Raw genomic sequence first — 21,227 nt, 5'->3', positions numbered from 1 at the left:
ATAGTCAAATTGGGGGAATAAAGAGCCACTTTATTAAGGCAGCTTCCATTCTGAGGGATACTGGTCCAACCTTTTGGGGGAAAATTGGCTATAGCTGCAGCCTGTTTATGTTAAACACAAAACCATTATTACAGGGAGAAAGAGTTCTTTAATCTGTTTGCGAGGCTGTCTATAGACAAATGTACATTGCTGACCACCATCAAAATGCAATCCACAACAGTCAACTAACATCCTTGCACCTGTTGACTGCTAGGGAAACAGACACAGCAGGGATTATGAGAAGTTAGTCTGCCCCAACCTACCCAATAAATGAATCCATGACATTTCTGTTTTCAACCAACCAAACTAACCATTGCACCACTGGCAACTGGTTCATTAAAATACAGGTCAAGGTTTCATTTCAAAACATGCAATATGAGTGGCACCTGTGCTTTATTTTTTCTTAGCTACTGTAAAACAATTAACAATAAAAATATAAATCGTTTCAACTTACATATCTTGATTATACACAATACCTAAACCAAAGAATATCTTGTGATTACATTAGATGATAAAGTATCTATCTACGATACAATCCTATTTACAAAACAAAGTATGTGATACTAAACAAACTGCAAAGTCATCTCTCTTACTGAGAATGATGGTAAGGCTGAATGTATAATACCATCCACATCATATGAAATACAAGTACATAAAAGCAAGAATAATATGTAATGTAATACATATTCACCTGCTGGAAGAAGGGATCTTTTTAGCCACCCACAGATTTAATAGTTGCTTTCTGTACCTTGTTAACCCTGTCTCCCAAACTGATAGCCATACCCTGAAAAAGATAAAACATACATAAGATATTACTTAACACTCCAGCAATTAAGCAGCAAATAATTGACAAACTTTACATCAACTACTAACACTACAATAAAGGATGACAAAACACTTTCTAGGAGGAATAGCTCACTGACCTTAGAAGAAGTGTAAGAAAATTCATTTACCCAAAAAGAGGCAGTAGGATAAAACACTCAAACGTACAAATTACATGCTCATTTAGAAAAAACTACTGCTGCCCTGGACTGACTCTTTTCATTGATTAGTTCAACCACAAATTCTATATCAAGCAGCTAATATGCTTATATTCATAATCCCCCATTTTGCAATATAATTTCTTTAAAAAAGTACTGGATCTTTACCTGACTCTTTGCTCGAATGCGGATGTGACCTGTGACAGGGGAATCTGGATTGTCAAGAGGTTTCTCTATGGATAAGTTGGCCAAGGCATCCTCCCCGAAGATGGAATGTGCATAAAGATTAGCAGCCATGTAATCTCCTGTACCACTGAGGGCCTTCTCTGGGGTAAGGCACTTCATATTGGTGGACTTGCACAGATAGTCTAAGTATGCCTTTAGCTCAGTCATCTGGGTGTTTACTGTAACCTATAATTAAGGTGAAAAAGTAAGCAGTCCTATCCTTGTTGATCTTATCTCTTAAAATTTCTAAGCCAATTCTCTTATCAGATATACAAAAACCCATATCAAACTTTCTGGAAAATTTTTAGTTATCTATGAATTTTTGTACCTCGATCGGTTTTAACCAATCTTTTGTTAGAATATATAAATAAAATCCAATGGTTAAACTGCTAAATATATGCATCTATAGATATACTTCTTACCTTATTTTCCCACTCAAACTCAAGCCACATCTGTCGAAACTCAAGGTCAGTGCAGGTGGCAGGGACAATGTAGTCCATAATGTCTACATGAATATCATTCAAAATAACAACATTCCGATCACTGGTTGATCCTTTCACATCATAGACTGCATGGAATCAAAAAAGAGCATTAGAAAAGTGGCTTCACCTAGTTAAGATACACAGAATTTAGGTAATTACAGCTTACTAACAAAAATCTATTTCCTTATAGTGTACCTTTTGTTACTATTCTTTTTCTGATGGAATTCCTGACTTCTGTTGCTATATGATGGAAAACAGGTATGACTCAGTTATATAAAAAATTATAGTAAAAAGAGGAAAGCATAAAACATAAACTCAATAGTAAAAGTTTATCAAGCATGACTTAAAGAGCAAAAAGATGTGATCTAGCTTAAAGCCATACAAGGTTAAGAACAGACTGGTGGGAATTTCAGGTGGTTATAAGCAAATATTTTGTTTTATTGTATTTGTTCATCAATTCCTGTAACAGCAAGATATTGTCAGGAACAGATGAACAACAGCCTCACTTACTTCTATCCACTCTCTAGCCATCATGCATACTGCAATGAAACTAGACTCCTATCCACAGCCATGCCAAATAGAATGTTCTGTGGTTTCCCCAGACTACTTTAAATATCCTAGTTCAGCCCATCCCCCTGTACACCATAATGGTCCAATTCTATCTCAAGCATAACTCTCACCCTTCTGTTAATTCAAAATCCCTCATTTCATTTCCTTGTTGAACTCTTCCCCCTGTTCCATTCAAACACATATATCCTCTTCAACAGTTTTTATTTGTTCATCTTCTCCATACATTCTAAAATCATTTAATCTTAAGTATATCTCAATACAAATGCACTGGAGATGGAGAAAACCCATAATTACCTATATTGCCAAAGATGAAGCCATTTTCTGTTGAAGCTACCTTCACATTTGCCTTAATATTACAGAAATCATGAGGGGCAAGGACAACAGGTTGAGGTTTCTCAACTAGCTTGAGGTCTCCAAGTGTTGCTAGCTCTAAGGTACAGTTCTGTAGTGTATCTGCGGTCTGATTAACAATCAGCACATCCAAGACTATATCATACTGGTTGATGTGCACATAGGCTTCAGCATATACCGGATCACTGAAACCTGTGAGCTGTGTGACCTGTACGAGATGGAAAAATCATAATGCATGTTATGTGGGTCTTAAATACAAGAAATACAGAAAATGAAGCTATGTCAAACAATATGAATGTCATTACCAAACAATCCCAGAAAAAAGTCATATCATCAGGTCTGACTGAATTCTACATGGTTAAAGCTATATATGAAAAACTAGTCTAAGATGTACCTATGGCTGCATGAATGGTTTCATTACTCTTCAAGCATCTCCAAATATAGACTAATAAACAAAATCTGAAGGTGCACCAAGTTTAATACAAGTGCAGCATGATATCACAATTTCTCCTTTCAGCAACCTCTTATTTAACCTCATTAAGTGTAATCACATTTGAAACATTATGTTCCACCAAGGTAGAACTAACTTACCTTACTCAGTTTGCTAGTGCTTAAGTCAATACCCTCCTTCTTGCCACCACTTACGGCCATGGACATTGAAAGGTCAAACATATCATCTGTAGAAGATGGGTCACTGCCTTTAGTCAGGTGTGAAAAAGCTATGTGGTCATCTACATGCTCAATCACTTTACTAGCTTTACGGTCACGCCTCAGTGCTTCTTCTTCATCTGCCTTTGCTGTCAGCATGTGGGACAGAGCTGTACGACACTGCTCAGTAAACACAGATGCCAAGCTGGGAGTTCTCTCTGACACAACCTGTGGAGAACAATGGTTTAATGGCAGCATCAAAACCTACTATTCTCTAAACTCTACTTTGCATGTTAAGATGGTAAAAGAAAATTATTGTATGTCACAAAATCATCACCAAACCTTTTATGATGTGCTATTTCAAATAAGTCACAACTGCATGAACATCCTCTTTTGTATCATTTTGCCTCTCACCTATTTGCACTCACCCACATACTTACATTTCCTTCATTTATTTTCCTTTCGTTTGATAGCTTTCATAAAATATTCTTCAAATAACACAATCACCTTAAACCATTGTTAATGGAATTTCTTACATATTTCACTTTTAAATCTATGCAATCTCATCATTACTTTCTTCCACCCAAACTACTCTGAAACTTTTACTTTTACCTTGTTGCAGAGTCCTATATTCCTGCACCTATTCAAGATATACTTACCAACTAAAAACAAACCTCCACTTTGTTCAAACTTCTTCAAACTTATATTTCCAGGCATCTCCCACATATTCGCTATTTCGTCTAACCCTACAAGTCTCTTCATGATATCAAATTTCTATCTTTTACTCTCCAATCTCTAACTAAATTTTCAAACTTGTTAATATTTTCACTTTGTGATCTAACACAGTTACCTCAGCAAGTGCTTAATACTTATGCTACTTTCCCTTTCTCTTCCTATCCTGACACTAAGCACAGAATACTAATTCTACTTCCCTTTCCTATCCTGATACTAAGCACAGAATTTTTTTTTTTTTTTTTTTTTGTCGCTGTCTCCTGCGTTTGCGAGGTAGCACAAGGAAACAGACGAAAGAAATGGCCCAACCTACCCCCATACACATGTATATACATACGTCCACACACACAAATATACATACCTACACAGCTTTCACATCAAATCCTATATGAAAACCGCTAATCACAAGGAGGATTCCTCTATTTACTATAAAAAACTAAATGTACAACAGAAAGTAACAAACTTACAAAACTTTTAACGTTACACTTACCTGAAGGCACAGCATCATGCGATCATAATCGTCATCAGTCATACTCTTCTGTGGTAAGCCAGACTTCCCCAAGTGCACAATAGATGAGATCACCAGCATTACTTCAGCACAGAAAGAGTTCTGTTTACTGACATCACTCTCCAGAGAACTATACCTAGCGAATAAAATAGAATACTAGGCTTGAAGACCAGAACACCAAGTATAATAGAGAATACTGGTAACATACAAAAGAACATCATGAAAAATAAAAAAACTAAAGACACAGTGCTACCTGAAAGCCAGTTTGACGAGGGTGTTGGCAATGACAGCACCTAAGTAGAAGTTGCCCTCAAGTAGATACTTCCTCAGAGGTGGTCTATCATCTGCCTTTCTTGATGATCTGTTCAAAGAAAATTTAAAAGTATATTTTCCATAATTTTCATGGTAAATATTTTCATCTTATCACAATAAACATAACTTTACCCCACCAGGATATACAAATGCAATAAATATTCCAACCTTATCAGCTAAGGTTGCACTAAAAAGATATTCAGATGGGGAGATATCTCATATCTTAATGTGAAAGTGTATTAATGCCCTATAATGGCATATATGAAACTCTAGAGAGAAAAAAATCGACACAATTTGTCTGAAATCTGCAAAAGCATCTGACAAAGTAGACATTGATGTATTATCAAAGAAAGTGGCAGGAGAGAACATTAAAGGAAAAACAGGAAAATGAATCACAGCTTCTAACCAACAGAAAATTCAAGAAGGAACAATCAGGGTGTGCTTTTGCATGTCCAACAAAGAATGGTGTTAACTTTCTTTAATACTCTTACTTATCAAAATACAGACTTAAAACAAGAATGTAAGAGTATAGGCAGGCACTTTGCAGAGCAAATGAGAGTTATGTGATGGAAATTCTTTGATGGAACAGGTATTAGAGATATAATCAAAAAGCTAGATGTGTAGATACATATATATGGTATGACTGGATGGAGCAAACAAAGTAATGAGAGGGTGTATGAGAGATATGGCAGGGTATGCAAAGCGAATGAATTGTGGGGTGGTCGAGTGGGTGAAACTTAATACTCTGAGGTGGTTTGGGCATGTGGAAAGAATGAAAGATGGGGAATTCACAAGAAGAGTTTATTATTTTTTTTTTTTTTTTTTTATACTTTGTCGCTGTCTCCCGCGTTTGCGAGGTAGCGCAAGGAAACAGACGAAAGAAATGCCCCCCCCCCCCATACACACGTACATACACACGTCCACACACGCAAATATACATACCTACACAGCTTTCCATGGTTTACCCCAGACGCTTCACATGCCTTGATTCAGTCCACTGACAGCACGTCAACCCCTGTATACCACATCGCTCCAATTCACTCTATTCCTTGCCCTCCTTTCACCCTCCTGCATGTTCAGGCCCCGATCACACAAAATCTTTTTCACTCCATCTTTCCACCTCCAATTTGGTCTCCCTCTTCTCCTCGTTCCCTCCACCTCCGACACATATATCCTCTTGGTCAATCTTTCCTCACTCATTCTCTCCATGTGCCCAAACCATTTCAAAACACCCTCTTCTGCTCTCTCAACCATGCTCTTTTTATTTCCACACATCTCTCTTACCCTTACGTTACTTACTCGATCAAACCACCTCACACCACACATTGTCCTCAAACATCTCATTTCCAGCACATCCATCCTCCTGCGCACAACTCTATCCATAGCCCACGCCTCGCAACCATACAACATTGTTGGAACCACTATTCCTTCAAACATACCCATTTTTGCTTTCCGAGATAATGTTCTCGACTTCCACACATTTTTCAAGGCTCCCAAAATTTTCGCCCCCTCCCCCACCCTATGATCCACTTCCGCTTCCATGGTTCCATCCGCTGACAGATCCACTCCCAGATATCTAAAACACTTCACTTCCTCCAGTTTTTCTCCATTCAAACTCACCTCCCAATTGACTTGACCCTCCACCCTACTGTACCTAATAACCTTGCTCTTATTCACATTTACTCTTAACTTTCTTCTTCCACACACTTTACCAAACTCAGTCACCAGCTTCTGCAGTTTCTCACATGAATCAGCCACCAGCGCTGTATCATCAGCGAACAACAACTGACTCACTTCCCAAGCTCTCTCATCCCCAACAGACTTCATACTTGCCCCTCTTTCCAGGACTCTTGCATTTACCTCCCTAACAACCCCATCCATAAACAAATTAAACAACCATGGAGACATCACACACCCCTGCCGCAAACCTACATTCACTGAGAACCAATCACTTTCCTCTCTTCCTACACGTACACATGCCTTACATCCTCGATAAAAACTTTTCACTGCTTCTAACAACTTGCCTCCCACACCATATATTCTTAATACCTTCCACAGAGCATCTCTATCAACTCTATCATATGCCTTCTCCAGATCCATAAATGCTACATACAAATCCATTTGCTTTTCTAAGTATTTCTCACATACATTCTTCAAAGCAAACACCTGATCCACACATCCTCTACCACTTCTGAAACCGCACTGCTCTTCCCCAATCTGATGCTCTGTACATGCCTTCACCCTCTCAATCAATACCCTCCCATATAATTTACCAGGAATACTCAACAAACTTATACCTCTGTAATTTGAGCACTCACTCTTATCCCCTTTGCCTTTGTACAATGGCACTATGCACGCATTCCGCCAATCCTCAGGCACCTCACCATGAGTCATACATACATTAAATAACCTTACCAACCAGTCAACAATACAGTCACCCCCTTTTTTAATAAATTCCACTGCAATACCATCCAAACCTGCTGCCTTGCCGGCTTTCATCTTCCGCAAAGCTTTTACTACCTCTTCTCTGTTTACCAAATCATTTTCCCTAACCCTCTCACTTTGCACACCACCTCGACCCAAACACCCTATATCTGCCACTCTGTCATCAGACACATTCAACAAACCTTCAAAATACTCATTCCATCTCCTTCTCACATCACCACTACTTGTTATCACCTCCCCATTTACGCCCTTCACTGAAGTTCCCATTTGCTCCCTTGTCTTACGCACCCTATTTACCTCCTTCCAGAACATCTTTTTATTCTCCCTAAAATTTACTGATAGTCTCTCACCCCAACTCTCATTTGCCCTTTTTTTCACCTCTTGCACCTTTCTCTTGACCTCCTGTCTCTTTCTTTTATACTTCTCCCACTCAATTGCATTTTTTCCCTGCAAAAATCGTCCAAATGCCTCTCTCTTCTCTTTCACTAATACTCTTACTTCTTCATCCCACCACTCACTACCCTTTCTAAACAGCCCACCTCCCACTCTTCTCATGCCACAAGCATCTTTTGCGCAATCCATCACTGATTCCCTAAATACATCCCATTCCTCCCCCACTCCCCTTACTTCCATTGTTCTCACCTTTTTCCATTCTGTACACAGTCTCTCCTGGTACTTCCCCACACAGGTCTCCTTCCCAAGCTCACTTACTCTCACCACCTTCTTCACCCCAACATTCACTCCTCTTTTCTGAAAACCCATACTAATCTTCACCTTAGCCTCCACAAGATAATGATCAGACATCCCTCCAGTTGCACCTCTCAGCACATTAACATCCAAAAGTCTCTCTTTCGCACGCCTGTCAATTAACACGTAATCCAATAACGCTCTCTGGCCATCTCTCCTACTTACATAAGTATACTTATGTATATCTCGCTTTTTAAACCAGGTATTCCCAATCATCAGTCCTTTTTCAGCACATAAATCTACAAGCTCTTCACCATTTCCATTTACAACACTGAACACCCCATGCATACCAATTATTCCCTCAACTGCCACATTACTCACCTTTGCATTCAAATCACCCATCACTATAACCCGGTCTCGTGCATCAAAACCGCTAACACACTCATTCAGCTGCTCCCAAAACACTTGCCTCTCATGATCTTTCTTCTCATGCCCAGGTGCATATGCACCAATAATCACCCACCTCTCTCCATCAACTTTCAATTTTACCCATATCAATCTAGAGTTTACTTTCTTACATTCTATCACATACTCCCACAACTCCTGTTTCAGGAGTATTGCTACTCCTTCCCTTGCTCTTGTCCTCTCACTAACCCCTGACTTCACTCCCCAGACATTTCCAAACCACTCTTCCCCTTTACCCTTGAGCTTCGTTTCACTCTGAGTGAAACGAAGAAGAGTTTATAATAGTAAGATTACTGCGGTTGGTGTGAGAGGAAGACCACCTGTGACATGGGGACACAAAGTGGAAGAATACTGGAGGGAAAGAAATGGGGGCAGAATACATGTAATGGTATAAAAGGAGACTCTTTTGCTGTGGTCACTCCTATGATGGAAGTTCTCAGAGATACAGATATAGAAAAATCAAGATAAGAAATTGAAGTACTTTTTCCATCCAATACTAAGAGAACAAACATACATGGAGCGACTAGAAAAACATTCAGATCAGATTCATGTTTAAAGACAATACTTGATGAAACTCGAATAATTTCATCAAAGAAGTAGCTGCTAAGAAAATTGGCATTTTTGCAGTTTCTAACAAACAAGAAATATGGAGTGACAGTTCACAGAAACACCATTACCCAAAAAGCAAGACCAGCATAGCATACTAGCCCTGTCATATGGCAACATCTAGTAGGCAATCATAAGAAGGAAGGGACTACAGCTTGCTCCCTCTATTTCTGACACTTACATCCTCATAGTTAGTCTCTCCTCTCTCATCCTCTCAATATGTTCAAACCACTTCAGCACACCCTGATCAGTTATCTCATTCTTTCTGATAATATTCATATCAGTATCAACCCTTCTTTTGTTTCTACAGTTATTTTTATTGTAAATCTTTAGCTTTATTGGTTAAAAAATAACAAGGGTAAATCAGCACATTAGGCTCAATGTTCTGAATACTCACGTGGTTGTTGAGAAGGCAGATTGTGAGGCATAGGTACCATCAGCTGTGACCTTCTGTTGTTGCTGCTGGCTGGCTTTGTCTGCAGAGCCATCCTCTTCCCCTGCTTCTCCTGCAGCCTTACGCATCTCATCCTCTACTATAGGCAGTTCTCCTAAAGTCCCCCTCACAGCTGACACTACACCCAAAATCTCTCCTGTCAGCAGTATATATAATCTGTTGTTATCATTATATGCCAGATGGAGGAAGAAATACACAAAAGTTCATATAAACCTACTACCACCTAATAAGAACATTGAGACAGCTGTGTCACCTCAACATGCAACCAATATCATCACTATATATGCACAAACACTAAAAAGAATGTAATTTTTTGTTAAAAATGATGCAAAATACCTGTGGTTGAGGCATACTCTCCCAAAATCCAAAGAGTGTGACAGTGTACAGTCACAGAGCAAATAGTTGGCAGAGCTGAAAGCAGACGTTCAATAATCTGAGGACGCAATCCCTGTGGAAGAAACCAGGGCAATGGTAAAGTAAATGCTCTACATGCTACCTCCAACTCACAAAGGTTGCAAAAGGAGAATATTTCAATTACTGATTATTACTACACTTTAAAGTCTGAAGAATATAAGAGTAATGCAATAAAAATTTGCCATAGACTTCTGCAAGGTAGTTCAGGTGTCAACTACAAACACAAAAACAAGGGAAGAATTCATGAAAATTACTAAGACTGCCTGATCAAGTGTGTCCACATTATCAAGTCTTTCCAATGTATCTTGACCAATAATTCTAATTGTAATTAAGTATTCCTTAATCATGATCGATCTATACCATAAACAAATGCACTAGTGATACTCTGAAAATATCATTTTTCTCACACAGCTTACCTCAAACCTTTGAATAGCCTCCCTGACAAAGACAAGGACATCAGTAGCAGCAAATTCATTATTGTCTGATAGAAAGTCCATTAGGATAGGGATGACACTGGCAGCCACCTCTGGGAATTTCATGCTGATTGTATGCAGGGTGCGTACAAGTAGCTGTCGGTACCTTGTAAGAGTGAGGATAATAAACTGTGCAAAACATTACATTTGAATATCCTTGAGGATTACATGAAAATTAGGGTTCTAAAAATATAGTGCAAATGAAATGAGTGCAGCAAGGTTATTTGTTTACATATGGTGGTGATTTGGGAAGAATTAAATATATTTCTTAAAATACTGTACTGTTACATGACTAAAGAGAATTAGAAATCTAGAGCTTTGCAAGCAATACCTTAAGGAAGTGATCAATAAATTCAAAGTGGCAACAGAGAATGGTGAAAAAATGTAAACTGAACAGATCTAAAACGACTGATAAAAAACATATGTGAAAGAAATGAATGGGGTAAAGGTGGGGTAGACCATAGGAAATGCAGAAGTATTGACAGAGTTAAAAAATTGTAACAGATTAGTTCAGATGGGTATGGAAAGATGTAAAGTATTTGCGGTGAAAAGATTCCCCACAAGCCACCCTTATATATGCTGAGAAACAACATACACATCAGACCACCCTTATATATGCTGAGAAACAACATACACATCAGACAAACAGAAACATGTATAAATATCTTAGTATACTGTATGGTAATCCAATGTCAAAACTAATGTTACATGTTCAATAACTACATTGCTTTATTCAAAATTCAACCATATATAAAACTCAAGCATTTAAATGTATACTCTTCCACATTTCAAAAAATCCAGCCAAATCCTCCTTCTTAGCTAATTCATATGAAAAATGTTTTAGCACTATGATTTTTACACTTCTTTTAGTAAACAAACCAACATGATATCTAATACCTACAGTTACATCAAGGAAACAATCAATATTATATTGGAGTAAATACAAGGACACTTACTTGCCAGTGTCTTCATGTTCTACGGTGTTGTGTGTCTTGCCTACTTCCTTCTTTAGCACTTCCACCATCTCATTCACTGTGCGCAATGTTACAAGCTCCAAAGCTGTGTGAAAAGTGATATCTGAGTAACTTCCTCTTAGTGAAATAGGTGGTAATGTAAGATGAAATACTCATTAATGGTTTTGTTTGAAGACTAGTTTCTGTACTTGACAAAAAAAATACTTAGAAGACATACTAAGTAACCCAACCAGTCATTATACTGTACCAAAAATAAGCAGCAAGCCAAACTAAACTAACAAAACATTCACCATCTCCTTTGAGGAATTGACAAAACATTCACCATCTCCTTTAAGGAATTCAAGTGCTTAATGGCTGTGCTCTGTTCATCAGCTAACAGTGCTACAGCCAGTTGAAGGTGACTTCTTACTTGAGACATAACAACTTGCAGATGAAGTCTGGTATCATGCAATAATTTTCTCAAAAAAAAAAGAAGAAAAACTAAATAACACACACAAAAGTAATAAATTTCAGTTATAAATTCTGACTACACTGAAGATACATTGATAAATATGAGCCCTCTAAAGATAGGACTGGTTAGACAAGAAAGTACTCATTTCATAAGAAAAACTAAGTATCCAAGGAAGAAAATGAAGACCTTAATCCTTTATTGCCTAACTGACCATGTCTAGCTAAAAATTACATCAAAAATGAACCTGAAACAATAAAATCTCAGAACACATAAATTGGGTTTAACGGACACTTCGTATTGCAATCTAAGCTTATTTCTATGTCTAATTGAGAGCTTAACATGAAGAAAGGTAAAGGAGGAAATGTTAGAAAACTGAATAATATGGTCAGTTACTCAAGTCATTGAATCTAAAAGGAACTAACTACACTCCTTGGTTGAGTATTCCACATACATGATCTAACTGGAATCTCGGTTTTTGTAGATTTGCATGAATATCCTGAACTACTGGAATCATTAAACAAACACAGATTTCTATGAATTGTGGAAATGGTTCATATCTGCTCGGAATGAAGCAGCAAAACTCATAAGGTGTTGTTTGGAGGTTAATGATGCTTTATTGGGGCATGTTCTTACACATGTTCGGCTGGGTGGAAGACATCAATTGTTCTATGGTGACATCACAAAATCTAGATCCACAATATTTAATGTTTCTAAAGATGAGGAACTGTGTGAGATGAGAACAAGGTGGGATGACTGTGCTATTCCTTTACAATGAAGAAATGAAAAGGAAACTACAGCAGTCATGTGCATATAGTACTGCTTTGCTGATTTACTCAGAGGAGGAGTTGGAAAGAATGGTGTGCCTGCTCAGTGGTGCATGAAGGAAGATGACGTTGAAAGTGAATGCAAATAAAAGTAAGATGCTTGTTTTAGAAAGGAAAGGAGGATGAGACTGAAGGACTAACTTGCATAGTGAAAAACGAATTTGTGGTAAAGTTTAAATATCCAGGGGTAAAGTTAAGTAAGGTATGTAACAGGTATATTAACAGCATCATCCGCCTGAGTATCAGGAGGGTTAGTGACGGCTATATAGTGAGCAAGCACTTCAGTGGTTGTCAAGTTGCTCTCCTCTGACCCAAATAGCTGTCTTTTCTTTCTGCCTCACCTACTCATGGATTACTGGCATTCTGCCCAAAAACATACAATCTTACCTTGTCATGTATAGCAATTGAAAACACTAAACTCACACAGCTCATTCTTTTTAACTCAAGATTTTGCTGCTATGAGCACTATGTGCTAGCCCTGCCTTTTGGCAAAATGGTAGGAGCAATATATATTATCAAAAGATAGGAGCATTTAGGCAGAAACATTAGACAGAAGTAGTAGGTACAAAGGAGCATTACACAGAAGTAGTGGGTACAAATGATCATTAAGTGGTTAAGTAGAAGTAGAAGGTACCAAGGAGCATTACTAGTAGTAGTCAGTAGGAACATTAGGTAGGAGCCTCTGCAAACACTGTGTTAGAGTTAACTTCTACCAGTGGCCTCTTAAGGTTGAGGCACTAAAGGCAAAGAAGCGACACGAGTTCACCAGTTATGGAGACCCACTCGAGGGAGTTCTAGTTGGGAAAAAGTGTCAGAGATACAGATAGATTGAAAATTTCATTACTGAAGATCCACTAATAGCTCTGGTGAATGGAAAAAATTTAAGCAAAGAGTATGGAAGAGGCTTGTACAATGGAGTGCTTGTCCCAGTACTGATTAAGGCTATGAAATCCAAGTTGATATGGCTCAGGAGAGATAAGAAATTTAAAAAGCAGTAGAGATAAAGCAGTACAGCTGGAAAAAAGAATGAAGAATGAGGTTATAAGATGAAGTCATTAGAAAGTCATGCGTTTGAAGCCCTTTACGATGATATTCATGAATGGTGTAACGAAAGCTACATGGAGGTATGGAAGACCAGACATGGGCACATGTACAGCAAGAACTCAAAAGGGTTAGGGATAATTCCTATGAAAATATCAAAGGACTTATTAGGGATTGGATACAATGGAAGTACTTTGAGTATGGAGGTTGATGAGTAAATCTGGTGTACATAAGGAAAATGTAAGGACCACTTTTTAAGTGTGTGTTTGTCCATGTTTCATTTTGAAATAGACAACAGGGATTGAGATAAGTGCAAGTGGGGCTATGAGGCTCTATGAGCTTTAACAGTTCACTTCAGCCTGAAAATAAAATTCTAACTGAAAACAACTGTGTTATAAAATCATGAAAACAAGACTAATCTTAAGACCTCCAAACACTTATTATGGGGGCTCTTACAGCTTCAAGGCTTCATTCCTGTCAGGATCAGGGAAACAGGCTCCTTTGGAGTATGGCCACTGTTTGTCTGTTCCCGATGCTACCTAGCAGTGGTGGGAAATGGCAAGAAATAATGCATAAGAAAAAATTATGGTCATAACATATGACTGGGGAGAAGCAGCATGGCTTCAAGTGTGGTAAAGGATGTGTGAACCAGGTGTTTGCTTAGGAAAATGTGTCAGGAACACTTGAAGTAATGACGACAGAGAGATACAAATAGGCAGCCTGACAAGCTCAATTTTGAAATGCAAGAAAATTAATTAAAAAATACAAATGCTGGAACAAATAGGAATGACCTATTGAGGTAACTGGAAACAAAGACCTTACCATATCAAAAGTTAAGCTGACCAACACTGAGGTGGTCATTCTTTTGAAATAACCAGCTATGGGACATTTGCTAGTCACATTACACATAGACCTGAGTTAGCTAATCCAACTTCATATTGGCTTAATTAACTATCACTTCATTTAACTCCCAAAGGCAATGGGAAGACCCATTGCACTCAACATACCAGCCATCTACTGTGTATGAATTGGAAAGTGTCTCTCTATAGCTCATACCTATTTAAGCGCATGAAAAAATTCCTTTTTAAAGTGGCAAAATTGCTGAGATTAAATATTCACCTGACTAATAATGTTCAGCTAGTGTTGGAAGCAGAAGTGCACATATCTCTTTTTATGTTCTACGAGTTTTGATATAGCAGGCCAAAATGATAAGCAATAATTCCTAAAATACAATATAGAGCAGAAAGCTACAACAAAGAGTTAAGATATGCAATGATAATCTCACCCAAATTCAGTGTTTTTTTCCGAACTTCTAGATCAGGGGTGGTAAGAATCCTTAGGACATCCATGGCTAGTTCCTGCAGGATTTTCTCTTGCTGTGGAGAGTCCTTCAGTGCTACCAACCGATCCAAAACAATTAACTTGACATTGTTATCACTCTCCTTAACAATCAACTCAATGTAACAGTTTGCTGCAGCCTGAAAATAAAGTTCTAACTTGAAAACAAACGTGTTACAAAACCACGAAAACAAGACATTAATTCTAAAACCCCCAAACCTTTTTTCATGGGGTATGGGGGCTGCTACAGCTTCATGGATTCACTCCTGTCAGGATCAGGAGTGGTGGGAAATGGCAACAAATAATTTATGAGAAAAAATATGGACACAATATGTGACTGGGGAGAAGCAGCATGGCTTCAAGAGAGGTAGAGAATGTATGTGTGGACCAGGTGTCTGCTTTGAAAAATACTAAGAAACAGTCAAGTGGAGTGAAGTTCAGGTAGCAAGAAGATTAGGATAGGAGGACCAAGAGTAAAGGATGAAGTGACGGAGGCTTTTGAGTAAATGAGCCTGAATATCCAGGATGACAAGAAGCATGCATTGGACAGAATGAGTTACATTGCTGTGGTATACATGGATGGTGACATACTGTCAATGGACAGAAGCAGAGTATCTAAAGCGGTCATGGTAAACTATAAAGCAGTTTGTAGGGGTTAGTTAAGGGGTGGTAGACAATCCATCAACTATATCATATCATACAAAACATCTTTTTTCTTTCATACTATTCGCCATTTCCCACGTCAGCGAGGTAGCGTTAAGAACAGAGGACTGGGCCTCTGAGGAAACATCCTCACCTGGCCCCCTCCTCTGTTCCTTCCTTTGGAAAATTAAAAAAAAATACGAGAGGGGAGGATTTCCAGCCCCCCACTCCCTTCCCTTTTAGTTGCCTTCTACGACACGCAGGGAATACGTGGGAAGTATTCTTTCTCCCCTATCCCCAGGGATAAATACAAAACATATCATTACCAAAATTCTATGAAAAAATTTCTAAACAAAACAAACTGACTAAACAGTCAGAACTGCTCACCTTGATGGCAGTGGGTGCGGAGGAGAGAGTCACAAGAGTCCCAGCTGCTTCATAACGTACAGCAGGACTGCTGGAATTCAGGAGGTTGTATATGCACCTTATAAAACGTGCTCTTTCTCCTGGGTTTGCATGGCATACCTGAAATAGTTTGGTTCTAAATCAGTTATAAAAATCATAAATATCCATCACTGCCATATCAAATAAATGAGCAGACTGTTGTTCACTGGAGAATGCAAAACCTCAAATGATGCATTACCACAATTTTAGTGGCTAACTTGGTTAAAAACAAAATCTGACAGTCTACTTAATCATACAAGTCCCTAACATTCAAAGGAAGACTGATTCTACTGTTATCAATTCCTGATGGCTTGAGAAAAATAAGGTTAAAAATAAGGATGCAAGAAATGAGTTAAAAGTGGGGATTAAAGGGTATGGGAAGCACAATGCTCCATTCCAACACTGCAAGAAAATGGATATGAGAGTAGAGATCCATATTTCTATGACTGAGAGCTAGGGAATGCATGGGAAAGTGCTCTCCTGCTCCTGCAATTGTAAGGATAGAGAAATACAAAGAGCTCTTTACCTTCTATATTTTGAAACTGCCATGTGATATATATGAACTTATGTTGAAAAGCATAAAACAAGTTCCATGTTCAGACTCACTTTGGAGATGTGATTCTAAGAAACATACTTTTCCATTTCATACTGTGTAAAAAAAAAAAAGAAGTTTAGTAAGGGATACAGGCCTCATCTCTTGGAAAAATCATTTTCACTGCATACTATATCTTTTAATTACCTGCTTTACCACATGTTAACAGCAGCTGATAGAATGAACCTGATGTTATAATCTCAAAAGGAAGAAAACAATTATATGCACCCACCTTATAGATAAGTTCCACAATAACCAGCTGTAAAATATCCCCAAAGGAATTGACTTGATCAATACAAGTAGATAAGTAGTTTAGAGCACGCTCTTGGTCAGCATGTATAAGCATCATGAATGCATTCCTCTTGCAAGACATATCCTGTTCCCCCTCCAGGAAGTTAGAGATCAATTCAGGGGCATCTGGGATCAGGAAGTCAAAGTTCCTGATGAATGATGATAAAGCAAAAACTGAGTCATACAAAACATCCACAAAAGGAGATACATACAAAAAGCACTGGCAGACATGGCAAGTGCCATGGCTCCTGTTGTTCCATGAACTAGAAATGCCCTTTTCTCAACAATAGCTTTTTCATTATTATAGCTTTTCTTTAAATCATAGTACTTACATGAAGACTAATGCTGTTAATAACAATTAACCTTATAAAGCAAATATGTAAAAATAATAATCTGTATTGGTGTGCTTCAATATTCTGCACCTGTGCCATAATCCCTTGAAAGATCTGTGCATGGCATTACCTGCAAGCAATATCCTAAGAATAAAGACAGTTCATGTAAATCTCTGGGAATGAATAATACTGGCTTTTTTCTTAATATTACCTTTAACTACTGCACTGCACAAAAATACAAAACTTACTTGTAAATTGTAAAAATTGCAAGGACAGCATTCCTCCGAACATATGAGTGTCTGTGTTCAAGACATGTACGGATCGTTGGCATTAGAGGTTCCAGAAGCTCTGGCTCTTTCAACTTGCACAGGAATCTTAAAGTTGATCCTCTGATAAATTCATTTGGGTGAGACAGATCCTGAAGAGATTTAAATCATTACCCAAATGAACAACTTCCTCCAAAGCTAAATCAAACATGACTCAGATATACATTTCAAGGTGAAAAAAGCCCGTTTCACCCAAAAAGCATGTGCAACTAAGCACAACCACCACTTATAACACAAAAGATCTATGCCCATAGCATAAATAAAGGTGTTTTCAAAATACCATTTCAAAAATTCTTGACATGACATGTACTCCATTAAGTCACTGTCCATGAGCTGTATATTCAAAAGCATGAAATATACTGCAAAACATATGTGCATATACATAAATGTATCAATAATTCTGTGAAGCCTCTATTCTACAAAATGTAGCAAGGAATCATGGTAACCTAAAGAACATACAATTAGATATGTTGTCACAATAAAGTATGAAGTCTACATCTTTCACAAGACTCATCCTTCATGAAAATCTGTTTTGTTAGAAATATTCATTTTTCTCAGCAACAAACTCCAAATCATACTGCAAAATAAAAATGAAAACTTTATGATTCAGAAAAACTCTTCAAGGAGATGAAAATTCTAAGAAATGCCTGCACTACACGTAAATGTTCATAAAACTTTGGTAATTCAGGAGTACCTTGATCAACTATTTGTAACCTAGTTTTCAGGACATTCTAATTGTTTATATGACTGCTACGTTGATGTAACACCCAATCTACACATACAACTGTAATTCATGCTGAATACCTTAGTTAATCAAAGCATGCAGAATTTCACAAGTCCACAGAATCAAAAGCCTGTCTTATTTTGTAAATAAAATCTGGGTGGCCACTGAAGTAGGCATTATCCCTATCATCATAATTACTATCAATATCATGACCATACATCTCAATTTCTTTTCATTCCGTCCACATAATGTAGCTCAATGGTGCATCTGCAGAGTTCTTTTGTTACTAACATAAAATTTCTAACCTTAATCGAAATATCTTTCTTAATTCCTTCACCATCACTACAAAACCCTTCTTAATCTTTCTATGATATTTCTACTGCTCATATGTAAAATGGTTTACTAGCACTTCCTTTTAGCTCTTAATTCTATACCCATTACCTATTGTCTATGTAAAAGCATACATCCTTTCCAACTCCACTAACATAAACACTGAAAATGAAGATTTAGATACTGACATCACTGTATATTCTGAATAGTATGCTGTATAAATTCTATCCAACCTTAAAAATAAAAGCAATGACAAATCTTGTTATGTAAGTAGCACACCTTCCTATATGCATCACACACGAGAATCATCTCCTGCAATAATTTGCCATCAGTTGTTGTCTTCGGCACGATCTCCCAGAAAACCAACAAGAGCTTCTTTATTGTGTGATCTTCAAGAGGCATCACAAAACGGATTACTGTCATCAAGATCCCAGGAAGACGTTCCCCATTCAGAATTAGCTGAATAACTTTTTTGAGGGCTGCGGTCTTGACAGTGATATCACCATTTTCTGGAAAAGAAGAAAAGGCTCTTAATCAACCTTTCCACTGCTTTTACATCTCTTCTACAACTTCAAATGTCACTCTACCATCTCAACTCTTATAAATATTGTATTTCATAGTGACTGACATGGCACTGGCAAAACATGTCCCAACCATGGCCATTTCAAGTGAAGGGAAAACAAAACAAGAAAAATAATACATTAATTAGAACTCCTAATCAGCATGTAGACCAGACTTTTCAAGGTAAAATGGTTGTGGGAAGAGGAAAATAATCAATATAAAACCTGTGCTCTCCCATCCAGTGTTATTGCATTCACTCATTTACATTTAAGTAAGCTTAACTATTCCTTCCCTGAGGCTCTATCATACTTGTAAACACAGAAAAAAATCTTACCCAAGTCCTGTTTGAGCTGCATTTCTGAGGGCTGCTCTGTGTCAGTTGGCCCTTGTATTAGGGTATAACATGGCTGCTCCTGACTCCCCATGATTGATGTCTGGGGTTACTAAACTCCCACCTGTAAAACATGGGTATTGTGAATGCATGGCTACCAAACCGAGTTATAAGTATGGAGCCTGAAAACAAAGCTTATCATCAACCAAACACTTCAAAATAACATATCACTGGGATACAAAAATCAGGGCAAATATGAAGTTAATTAATATCAAAGTAGGAAAAGTACCAATAGAATATCAATAAAACCTTTACAAATTTCACCTAACCTCACCTAGCTGCTAAAATCACAGCTGAAATAGGAAATATAGACTTATCTTTCGCACATACACCTGTAAATGTAACAAATATACTTGATATCCTGCTCTCTCATTTTTCTTTCTATCAGCAGCTAGGATAAAGTAGTATAGTCTTATTGAACATTAAAGGGTTGTTGTATAGTCTTATTTGGGAGTAATTACAATTCTATCTTCTTATCTGTGTTATCATTGAATTGCACATGACAACTAAAGATAGGGCGTGAGTGAATGTGGCTAGCTGTGAGGATATCACATGACGGCAAAAATAGCCACTCAGTATATCAATTTTGTTGCAATGTGTGAGGAGCTGGAGTGATGCTCAATTATGGATGTGTCTAGCATATTTTGACTGGCATTACAGTCATATAAATCTAGGCTGGAGAGAAGTTAGGCATGTTTTTTGAGTCCTGCTGATTTCTTCATAAGTACTTTAACTAATTCTATCTTAACAACACATTTTCCTGATGTTCAAAACTATCACCATAATCAATATGGTAGAAAGAAGTATAATGCTCTGAATCCTGCTCTGCAACTTCTATTCCCTTGATAATATTTCAGTATTACAATTGCAAAACAAAATTACTCATTATCCAGAAGTAGTTTTCATGCACATCTAAACTGTTATAGTAATAATCAAAATACAAGTTACGTTATGGTTTATGTATCATCAACTGTAAATAAGCAATTCAAAACGTGCACACACATATATCAACACGACCAAGGACCTAGATTACACTTCCATCGATTAAAACATGCTTAAACGAAGGGATTAAAGATAAGAAGCAATAAGCGGACTTGGGTGCATTCAAATATCGAAATGTTCTCCATAAAACCCTCCTGAAGATGGCTTCGAAAATGTAAAGGAAAATGCTTTCGTAAATGTCAAAGAGAGTCACAAAGTATGGAGGGTACATATAACACATAATAATATCTCTTGGCCTCACACTTAGAAATCAGTGAATCTATCTCATCCACCCGTGCCACACTCACCCGGCCAACTCATCAGCAACACCAGATGAACCCAATACAAACAATATAAAACTAAGTACTATTGCTTCCTTATGTCCTATTTAACATATCATGGCAAAACGACTACTCTACCTGCTTTCTAAAACTGATTACTAATGCGACATACCTTATCTAACACAGCTGTTCTTGCGATTGACAGATATTTCAGGTCTCAAGCTCCGGACACCATCAAACGTCAACAACATATGCGTAGTTGTTGAAGTTCTGGGCATAATATTTAGTTTATATATATTCACTAGAGACAATA

At 37.7% G+C, this 21,227-nt stretch overlaps 1 protein-coding gene across 1 annotated transcript; it reads right to left on the bottom strand.

Annotated features, from left to right (window-relative positions):
- Positions 1-413: 413 nt before the first annotated feature.
- On the bottom strand, positions 414-21,223 carry betaCOP (coatomer subunit beta). The gene is made up of 18 exons (XM_071673444.1): positions 21,087-21,223; positions 19,596-19,716; positions 18,980-19,209; positions 17,569-17,738; positions 16,930-17,137; positions 16,049-16,186; positions 14,967-15,159; positions 11,348-11,450; positions 10,335-10,497; positions 9,841-9,952; positions 9,448-9,640; positions 4,789-4,896; positions 4,518-4,671; positions 3,239-3,523; positions 2,591-2,855; positions 1,667-1,812; positions 1,188-1,430; positions 414-823 (listed from the first exon to the last, which is right to left on the bottom strand). The coding sequence occupies exons 2-18, from the start codon at positions 19,684-19,686 to the stop codon at positions 752-754; spliced, it is 2,874 nt and encodes a 957-aa protein (XP_071529545.1). The 5' UTR covers positions 19,687-19,716; positions 21,087-21,223; the 3' UTR covers positions 414-751.
- Positions 21,224-21,227: the final 4 nt, after the last annotated feature.

This window comes from Panulirus ornatus, chromosome 19 (genome assembly GCF_036320965.1).
Source record: "Panulirus ornatus isolate Po-2019 chromosome 19, ASM3632096v1, whole genome shotgun sequence".
Lineage (NCBI taxonomy): Eukaryota > Metazoa > Arthropoda > Malacostraca > Decapoda > Palinuridae > Panulirus > Panulirus ornatus.
This window is presented reverse-complemented; position numbering and strand designations above follow the sequence as displayed.

Bases quoted from the DNA above. Each gene is read 5' to 3' on its own strand.
- betaCOP (XM_071673444.1), bottom strand. From the start codon at position 19,686: ATGGGGAGTCAGGAGCAGCCATGTTATACCCTAATACAAGGGCCAACT. The intron at 15,160-16,048 runs GTGAGCAGTTCT...CTTTATTTTCAG, and splicing joins CCGCACCCACTGCCATCAAG to GCTGCAGCAAACTGTTACAT. The intron at 3,524-4,517 runs GTAAGTGTAACG...TGTTCTCCACAG, and splicing joins GCATGATGCTGTGCCTTCAG to GTTGTGTCAGAGAGAACTCC.